General features: G+C 41.2%; 1 protein-coding gene across 2 annotated transcripts in view; it reads right to left on the bottom strand.

Moving 5' to 3' along the window:
* Oatp74d (Organic anion transporting polypeptide 74D) overlaps positions 1-10646 on the bottom strand; it is a 95608-nt gene continuing 84962 nt past the window's right edge. For both annotated transcript variants that reach the window (XM_076801508.1, XM_076801509.1), the window contains exons 8-13: positions 4334-4498; positions 3750-3945; positions 1659-1809; positions 1203-1446; positions 768-896; positions 1-290 (exon numbers count right to left, since the gene is read on the bottom strand). In XM_076801508.1, the coding sequence (XP_076657623.1) occupies positions 121-290; positions 768-896; positions 1203-1446; positions 1659-1809; positions 3750-3945; positions 4334-4498 (1055 nt within the window). In that variant the 3' untranslated portion in view covers positions 1-120. The remainder of the gene's footprint in view (positions 291-767; positions 897-1202; positions 1447-1658; positions 1810-3749; positions 3946-4333; positions 4499-10646) is intronic.

Here is a 10646-nt window from a genome sequence, read left to right as displayed (position 1 = left end):
GTGCGTCGTCGAATCTCTCATCGGGTTAGGAACACTTCGTGTAATCGCTTCGTCCCCGGCTCACGACGCTGAATTCAGGCCAGGTTCCTGGGATTACCGTCAACCTTCGGCCGACACCCTTCACAAATAGTCGTTGTCAACGGCCTGCGCGTCCTGCGACTTCAGGGTCGCCATCTCCTCCACGGTACCCTCCTCCGCCTCTTGCTCCTCCACGAAATTTATGCTCCCGGCCTTGTACCAGACCACTATGTCCACCACGAACGCCAGGACCAGGATACCGCCCGTCGTACCTGATCGAGAACAGAACGGTTGTACGAAGGTCAGTCAGATGTCCAGGGCTCAGTGTTCACGCCATTGCTAGCCAATGTTTTGCAAATGATGAACATCAGGAAAAAATGAAAGAGGAAAAAGTAATACTGACTCTTGCAAGCAACGTAATAGCCTATGTAATTTTTTGTGCTTGCACTATTTTTTCAGAGGTGAAGGTGACCTTCAATTTTTTAAATGGAACCTATATAGTTTTTTGTACCACGTGAAAGCGTCTGTCAAGACAAATTCATTCGTTTGCGAGGCGATGACTTCTCAAGGTCATACAAGGTCAGATTTTCAAACGTAGGTTTTGTCGATTCATGTCGGTTGCGCGCATGCTAAAGATTTTATCAGAATCGATTTGTGTAGAAATGCGACAGGCACTGGCAGTTGTGAGAATCCTTACGATTAGTAAGATCGTTTGCTGGATTTTGTGGATCTATTTGGAGATCACGTACCGTGATAGAACATTCTGAAGACGTTCGAGTCGTAGAGCCAACAAGCACCTCGCTGACCGCATGCGTACTCCCATACGAGACAGGCAGAGTCCACCACAGCACCATAAACGATAGGACACGGAACGTTACCTGGAAATCGAAGGACGAACGGATAAATCTGACTGCTTTGAAAGTGTAGCAGAGTCACGCCCCGCCTACCGCCACCGTTGACGTCACACGCTATACTACACGTGTGACCATTTTAGCCAATAGAGTCGCTACAGTGGGAAATGCGTGTGAAACGAGGCGTGCCCCTTCCATTCTGACCAATCAGCCGCGCGATCCTTTCACGCGACTACTTTCGAGACGCGCACAGTACCCGAGTATGTACTTTGAATCTCCGAGAAGTTTGTGGCTCGTTCTCGGTTCGGAGAAGATGCGTAAAGAGATAATTACCGAACAGGCCGATGGCGAACTGTATGAGGCCCAGAGCCATGGCTTTGTCCCGTGGATCCACGCACCGTAGTATCAGCAGCATGGAGCCCACCTCGCTGGTCGAGTGTATGAAGACGAACACGGAGAAGAGGACCATGTAAACCCAAAAATTACTGCACTCGAGATCACAGTAACCGATCTTCGCTGTGGTGTTCACTGATTCCGATGTCGTGAAGTTTGAACCAATGCACTGGCAATTAAGAAACTGTAAAGCAAGGAAAACCGACGTTACATATTATCGTTTTGCCGACAAACCCACGATCAACTACTACTGAGGTGGCCAGTCAAAAAATATCTTTTTTTTTTTTACACAAATCAATATCACAAAGCTGCGAAAATATTTTCTCAGAGGCAACACAAATTTTGATGTCGTTTGTTGAAAAAGTGGCATTTGTTGATCGATATGATTTTACTCACCTCAGCCACCTTGCCGTCGGAGACGTTATAGCTGGAGCAACCGGCATGACACGCGGAGAAGTATGTTTTGCCGTCGGAACCGCAGATTGGACTGAATTTGTTTCGATCGCAGTCGCAGGTAGCCTGGCAAGTTGGCTCGAAGTTGGACAATCTGCGGAAAACAATGCACACCTATCACAAACAATCCTCGACAGATATTTTTAATGCCTGAGACGAAACACCTTGTATGAAAGAAAACCTCACTGGAATTTTGAATTTCAAACTGAAAGACAGGCATCATGCTAATCGCTATTGAAGGAATTACGCGAGAGCGTTCTAGTTTATCGTTGATAAAAATTATTTTTGGCAACAAATCGAATTGAAGAGATTTGTATAAATTAAGAAAAGTATAATAAAAACCTACATAGAGTTCCAAACGAATTAGTTTCGCCTTTCCACTTTTAAACGAACGCCAAAGACATCGGTATTTCTCGCAAAACATTTCCGAAATAATAGCCCTAGTAAAAATTGTATTTATGAGTAAATCGAGCTGAGAAAATTCGTATAAATTAACAAAAGTATAATAAAAACCTACACGAAGTTTCAAATGAATTAGTTACGCCTTTCCATTTTGAAACGAATGTGAAAGACATACGTATTTCTCGCAAAACATTTCCGAAAAAATAGTCGTAGTAAAAATTGTGTTTATGAGTAACTCGAGCTGAGAAAATTCGTATCAATTAACAAAAGTATAATAAAAACCTACACAAAGTTTCAAATGAATTAGTTACGCCTTCCCATTTTGAAACGAATGTGAAAGACATCGGTATTTCTCGCAAAACATTTCCGAAAAAATAATCCTAGTGCATCGCAAATAAAAATTGTATTCATGAGTAAATCGAGCTGCGAAAATTCGTATAAATTAACAAAAGTATAACGAAAACCCAGACAGAGTTCCAAACGAATTAATTACGCCTTTCCATTTTGAAACGAACGTCAAAGACATCGGTATTTCTCGCAAAACATTTCCGAAAAAATAGTCCTAGTGTATCGCAAATAAAAATTGTATTTATGAGTAAATCGAGCTGAGAAAATTCGTATAAGTTAACAGAAGTATAATAAAAACCTACACAAAGTTTCAAATGAATTAGTTATGCCTTTCCATTTTGAAACGAATGTCAAAGACACACGTATTTCTCGCAAAACATTTCCGAAAAAATAGTCGTAGTAAAAATTGTATTTATGAGTAAATCGAGCTGAGAAAATTCGTATAAATTAACAAAAGTATAACGAAAACCCAGACAGAGTTCCAAATGAATTAGTTACGCCTTTCCATTTTGAAACGAACGTCAAAGACATCGGTATTTCTCGCAAAACATTTCCGAAAAAATGGTCCTAGTGTATCGCAAATAAAAATTGTATTTATGAGTAAATCGAGCTCAGAAGATTGGTATAAGTTAACAGAAGTAAAATAAAAACCTACACAGAGTTTCAAATGAATTAGTTACGCCTTTCCATTTTGAAACGAATGTCAAAGACATCGGTATTTCTCGCAAAACATTTCCGAAAAAATAATCCTAGTGCATCGCAAATAAAAATTGTATTTATGAGTAAATCGAGCTAAGAAAATTGGTATAAATTAACAGAAGTATAATAAAAACCTACACAAAGTTTCAAATTAATTAGTTATGCCCTTCCATTTTGAAACGAATGTCAAAGACATACGTATTTCTCACACAATATTTCGGAAAAAATAGTCCTAGTAAAAATTGTATTCATGAGTAAATCGAGCTGAGAAAATTCGTATAAATTAACAGAAGTGTAATGAAAACCTACACAGAGTTTCAGATAAATTAGTTAAAAAAAGAAGTGTCAAATAAATCTTTCACCCGAAGAGAAAAGTTCCTCCCTGAACGTAAACGATATATGTGATTTTTGCGACTTGTATGATTTACAGAGCGTATAAACCTGGTGTTAATTTACAATTACGAAGACGCGAGAGGGAAAAGCGCGAGTGAGATGGTAATCGCGAGAAACGGTGAAGAAGGGACGAGCGCGGAAAGCGAGAGGTATAGGTATAGGTACACACCATCCACAGGCTGCGGTTCTTACCCATTGGAATGCGAGACGAGACCGGCGAAATCGTCCATCGGGCAGCCGATGAACATCAGCACACCCATGCCGATCGCGTAAACCACCGCTGTGAAGGCGATCCAGGCTGCGACAAACCTGGCGTTAGGCTTTGCCTTCAGGATGAACACTCCGCTGATTATAATGCCCAGACCCATTACTAAAATACCACCGACACCTGCAAAACACAGCCGTACGTTCAAATCGAACGATTTCCTACTTTCGAGAAAAATACGCAGGCCAGTTGTTCTATTTCTGCGCGTGTTCCTATACATCTTCAAATTTCGCACACAAGTGATTTAATTTATTTGCTTTATCGAATGAAAAAAGGGTTTCAGCCAGGCGTTTGACAGTGTAAATACTTGATCGCAACAGGGAAGCTTCGAAACCAGTTGCATCTTTTGTTCACACAGTTTCACCTGTCTGGCCCCCTCGTACGAAATTTGCTATCGTTTTGGGAGAGAGAAAGAGAGAAAGAGAGGGAGCAACGTTAACAATGGGGAAACGGAACAACAGAGGTCCGTACCATGACGATGCTCCCTCGCGTGTCTATTCGCGAAAATTACCTGAGATCATGTTCGCATGATGAGCCGGCAAGCGAAATTGGCTCTCGAGGTACTTTGGCAGGAAGGTGTAGAGGCCGGCGATCGGTAGGATGTGCAGCACGCTGCTGGCCGTTCGGAACATAAGAATGTCGTTCTTCAACAGCCTCTTCACCGCTTTAGGGAAGTCTGCAACAGGTAAAGAGAGAAGCCGAGGTGTAGCCAGTCGGTTGGGTACGTCGTGCAACATCGTGCAACGTCGCGCGTGCATCTTGCAGCTTCGCGATTTACATCGCCTCCAATTCATTCTACGTTAAACCCGCCGCACGGTGGACCGGAATCGCAAAAATACTCGACAAAATTCGCGTCTCTGTTAATTGTACAGGGTGTTCAATTGAAAACTTTCCTGCCGAATAGCTCGAAAGGTATGAAAGATATTAAAAAAGTGTAAAACACGTGTCCAAGGATTTCAAGGAGGAAAGAGAGGGACAGTACCAGTTTTTTATTTGGGCGGCGTTTTCAAGATCATTTGAAGGTCAACTTTGTTTTTTCAAACCTATATTTTTTATTATGGGATCTTGTTGTACATAAAAAGACCAGTAATTTTCGTAGGATCCTTTTTTTTATCCGCGAACTAGTTTCGGAAATATTTAAAGAGAAGTAGGGCGAATCATACTTGTACTGCGAGAAAGTTTGTAATTTCTTTGTAACCATAACAAATTTTCAAAACGTTCTCCGTTGTGTTCTAAACAATAATACAGATTATTCTCAAATTCTGAACGAACATTTTTGAAGGTATCTGTTGGAATAGCTCTGCAGTGTTTTATAAACAATAGATTTTAAGTGTCCCCACAAAAAGAAGTCGAATGGAGTTAGATCTAGTGATCTTGGTGGCCATTCGATAACACCTCTTCTACCGATCCATCTTAGTGGGCATCGATTGTTCAACCACTGGCGAACTGGTAACGTGTAATGCGGAGGAGCACCATCATGTTGGAAGTACAAAAGTTTCTCATTTACCAAAAAATTGCCGTTTTCATCTCTTTCATTTTCAAGATTTTCTGTTATAAGTGGATCAATGATGTCGTTCAGTAAATTTAACTACAGATTTCCATTCAAATTCTCTTGGAAAAACAGAGGACTTTGTACGTACAATAAGATCCCATAATAAACAATATAGGTTTGAAAAAACAAAGTTGACCTTCAAATGATCTTGAAAACGCCGCCCAAATAAAAAACTGATAATGCCCGCTCTTTCCTCCTTGAAATCCTTGGACACGTGTTTTACACTTTTTTAATATCTTTCATACCTTTCGAGCTATTCGGCTGGAAAGTTTTCGAATGAACACTCTGTATAATATTAATTACAGACCGGACGGTTCTAGGACTTTTTTGAACCGTACAGTCTGACTTTCGGCTCTGCGAACGTGTCGGCGATATCTCCGCGAAAATTAATGTATTTCGAAAAAATGTACGATCGCTCTCTCGCAAGTATTTTCAGAAATCATGAGAACGAAGTGAACGATTAATATTCGAGAGAGACCAGTTTCACCTCATTCATCGTCGACTCTGGGGCAAAAAGAAGAAAGAACAAACGTCTGGCAGGACTTTTAAAGCTTTGCCGACGAAGATCGATACTCGTTCTCCTTACGCCCGGCGAAAAAGAGTGTCGTCCTTCCAACTGCTCCCGTTCCTCCAATTCGTTGTCTCGTTTTTCGAGCTGCCGCTCGCGTCGGAGCTGTTCAAACACGCGTGTTTCCTGCCTCGCTTTCAAAATCGAACGAAATGAAACCCGATCGCGTCGACTAATTAGCTCGTCGTTACCAATCAAGTTCATAAATATTGTCGAACGTCCGAGCTCCCGCATCGGATCGGGTCGGGTCCGAGGGGTGAAGAAAAAGAAAAGGAGCCCCGTGCGACACGCGTAAATTTACGAGTTCTTCTTTACTTTTCAGCTTCAGGTCCGAACGCAAGACAAATTACCTACGTTGTCATAATAAAAATTTCATTTTAATAAAATAGAAATAAAATAAGAATAAAATTGTGATTTGTGGGATTAAAAGGAAAATAACAAAAGTTAAAAAGCGAAAGTTTTACCCTATTCTGGAACTTTACACCCGTTCTTACCCCCTTCTTTGAGGGATCAGATGCAATCGGAAAATTAAAAAATCTGGAATTTTGCTTTCTCAAATTTGTGAGTTTTCTGTAATTAATTTTCCTGTATGATAGATTGCGCATTCAAAAGATTCCCATCATTTTTCCAATGAAAAGATTTGTTCTCTTTGATCTCGACGACGCGCGAAGAGAGTTTTACAGATTGTGTGCCTAACGCCATTCTAAAAGCGATTTCCACACCCGGGTGTTCTCCTTGCGAGTTCAGTGAATCAGTCAGTCAGTGTCAATCAGAGCGAACGGAAAGTAGGTTTCTGGTACACTAATAATCGACGTTTCCATAGGCTGAACATTTAACGAATTCTATCAAAGTTTAGTGAGATATTTTCAGACACAGTCAAATCTGTTTTTGTGCGGTAGATAGGGACCGCATAAAAGAAACCGCACAAAAAAAAATATTCAGAGACTTCGTAAATAGCTATAACAAATAATGTTTTACAACGTATTACATGACCGCATAAAAAAAGTCTCACTTAGAAAATATGTCAAAGATTTACGAAATAGCGAGAAAATGCTTTCCAAACAAAATAAATAATTAAATTACACGTGGAAACATTTTTAAAAAATTCAATTTCTCATTTTAAACATGAAGAAATTTTCAAAATTCACATAATTCAATACTACTCGTCGTAGTCCAAAACGCGCATCTTATTGTAATGGGAACATCACAAGGGTGTTATAATGACAACACCGTTAGCATTCATATACCCCATAAAAAAATCGCACAAAAGAAAATCGCATAGAAAATGACCGCACAAAAACAGATTTGACTGTACAGTATTCCTGAAAAATTGTCGATGGACTGTGATAATTTCGTTAAGAAAAAAAAATAATACAGCAACGAACCTAGACTCCTTGTAGAACCTGAAGACTCTACTTTCTCAACGGATCATTCATGAGATTTTTGTGCATGCTACAGCACATAAATTAAAACATGAATTAGGGGATGTGAAAATAGAGGCTCCACGTTTATCGTCGTACTATTTGTTTTTGCAGAACTATCGAATATTAAATATCGACGATTCTTCGTCAGAAGTTTAGCGTTGAAATAATTGTTGTACCCCCTGTGTGTATTCCGTGGCGGTACAGTTTAAATGCTCGAAAGAAATCGAAGAAATATTTCCAACCATTTGCGAAGTCGGAAAAGGTCGATCAGACGCAGGTGGTGCATGACATTCTTAGACATTTCTAATTTGGACCAAAAAAAAAAAATTGAGAGGATTTCGAAATAACGAGTAACTCGCGTGCGTCCGGGTACAATTGGACAGTAATTTGTGAACTGTCGTGGAGGAAGAGAGAAGCGTAATCGCGATGCCGAAGAAGAACGAAGCGAGGCGAAGGGAAGTAATGTTGCGGCTCGTGTTTACGGTGGATGCGTTCCTGCGAGATTTCCGTCCGAGGAACCCTCGGCTCGTTGGAAACCGGCATTAAGGATGCCTAGGACTGCTCTAGGCTTCCTGGAAGGCGAAGCTAGAGTCGTGGCAACCCCGCATAGAGACGTCCTGCAGACCATGAGTAGACAAACGTGACTAACATTGCGCTTCGTGTATTATCGCGACAACCCCGCACCGGCAACATACAGGGTGGCGTTCTGCGAAATGCCGGTTAACGCTGGAAACGCGCTGCACCGAAACCGAATACTACCTACAACCTAATAAAAATAACTCGAATTTTGGGCGATTTTTGTTATACGGTGGCTGATCGAATTGTTGAACCCGCTTGGTACACTGAATTCTCATCGATCTTTTACGAAGCACACAAGCTTGGAAATCGTGAGCATTTAGCAATGCTGCAGGTAATATTATTCGTCACGTGGATGAAGAATGTGGTTTTCTTACTGTGGTTGGAACAATTTTATCAACCACTGTGCCAGATGTACAAATTAATTCATAGCCCTCACAACTATTCACAGTTCAGTTTCAATTCAAGAAGATCTTTCAAAATAAAAGTAATCCCTGTTGCATGTTGCAGTCTGCATCGATGCATCTCTAATTTCGTGCTACTCCTAGACCGAACGACCGAAAAGGAAAATCAAGATTAACCCTTTGCACTCGGCGCTACTTTCATCCTAAAACTAAATTTTTCTCCCGTCTTCGAATATTATCATTTTACTCATACGAAACTGATCCGGTTTCCACAAATAATATTTAAATGTTTAATAATCTATTGAATACAAATTTTGTAATGTAACAAATATTTTGTAATATTGTTTGCAATTTCTTTGAAATAATGCCACAACAATTTCTAGTGGCGCTTCAGAGTCACCACTCGAGTGCAAAGGGTTAATATCAAAATAGAAAACAGTTACTTTCAACAAGGTATTTTTGCTTTGCTTGTCCCCAAATGATCAACAAATTTAGCAATAAGGGCCCACGAATTAAGTGGTAGACAAATTAGTAGACGTCCGACGTTTGTTCATCTTTTTTTTTCTTCGTCCACGCGCGTCATTACACTTTACACTGTGAATCAGAAATTATTTAAACGCCCCTCGCTTCCATTCAAATTTCAGGTACGACTCAAGATTACAGGTTGATTCACATCGGAGGTATGCTCGCGCCGTGCTCGCGCATCGGCGGCTCACGTTCTCGAGGGAAAAATGATTACATTGATTTAAATGGAAATGGTTGCATCGGAGGTCACCCTCGACGCACGTTGCACTCGCGAGAGCGTACGCAACCTCCTTGCAGAATCGCTCGCGTATCCTCAGCCCGAGTGGAGCGACACCATAAACAAATAGTAAATTCGAGCTGGTGGCGGTGCGGGGATTGTTATTGTTATTAAACGAAACACTTCATGGAACTTGTTGGCGAGATACTGAAACGTCAGTCGGTTAGACATTGTTGCATAGAAAAAGTAAAAGTGTGAGAAAACAAGAGTGTTCACCGGGACGCAGTCTGGCAATCATGACACGCTCGCGGTTAGGCGAAAAGCGAAATTTTCGCGAGTGGGGCGGAACGCATCCGGATTTCTGGCCTCTCCGGCGTGTTGCGTACGTTCGTGCACTTATGGGCGCCGGTGTGCGTGGTTGCGAGGATCGTGCGAACGCACGGGGCCCCGTGTGTGCGTTAATAATGATGACTGACCGACTGGTGCACTAGGTGGGGCAAGTTCACGGTCATGCGTCGTGCATAGCACTCGGCAGGCACGCGCGCGTGCATTTCTCCGCGCGGCGCATATACGGCCGTGTTCTTCTGCGCGCGGATCCGCTCCTCGTGGGGAGAGACTTATCTCAGCTGTCCCGTGTATGCACCTCGACCGACATAACACGCCTCGCGCGACGTAACCGTACAGAAATACAGTAGGGTAAAGTAGCTCAATAAAAGACCTCTCCTAATATGCTTATCCCTGCTTATCTCCGATACAGAACTCTCGGATGTGTCGTAGCGATGCTGTTTTCTTCCGTAACTCGGCACTCGTTAGTTGTTTCATCACTGGCGTTGCATGGAAATTATCTGAATTAGCCTAACTTTATTTTTAGAAAAAACTTTGTTCGGTACAAGAAAAATGTATTCCACCTTAACACCAGAACGACCGAGCAATAAATGCCACTGACGTATATTGCTTTGTAACAGTGACAAGACTGTGCCCATTCAGACTTCGTACAACTTTTATTGTAATGTGTGCTTCAATGAAGAGGTTCATTAAAAAATTTCCGATGAAAACATTTTTACAATTTCAGTAATTGTAAAAGAAAAAATTAGGAAGTCATTTTGACTGCTCCGGAAAGCACCTTCCACATTCGGCAACGCCAAAAACAATTTTCAAGAAATTAAGCACAGAGTCTTTCCCGCCTGGAAGATTGAATCTAAGGTGGTTTGAGTCACGAGAAAAATTGTTCAATGTTTCTACGTGTGTTTAAATTTATAGTATTATGGACCAAAAGAGGGTCATGCAGAAATGTGTAAGACAAAAATGAACGATAGCAAAAAGGTAAATGCTTCAAGCTTTAAAACGAGTCCAACTACATCGTTGTACTGCAGTTTTAAAAATGTTTTAAAAATTAGTGTTCAAATATTTATCGGATCCACTGTGTACGCGTCCTAAAAAAATAACGAAATCGAAAAATTGACGAGTTTAATCAGGCTTTTCCAGGTCAGACGAGTCATCCGTGGCAGAGAAACGTTGTTGCGACAGCGACAGTGCAACAGAACAACATCTTAACCTT

This window comes from Halictus rubicundus, chromosome 15 (genome assembly GCF_050948215.1).
Source record: "Halictus rubicundus isolate RS-2024b chromosome 15, iyHalRubi1_principal, whole genome shotgun sequence".
In the NCBI taxonomy this organism is placed as follows: Eukaryota; Metazoa; Arthropoda; class Insecta; order Hymenoptera; family Halictidae; genus Halictus; species Halictus rubicundus.
Note: the sequence above shows the minus strand (reverse complement) of the source record. Positions and strands in the feature narration are given on the sequence as shown.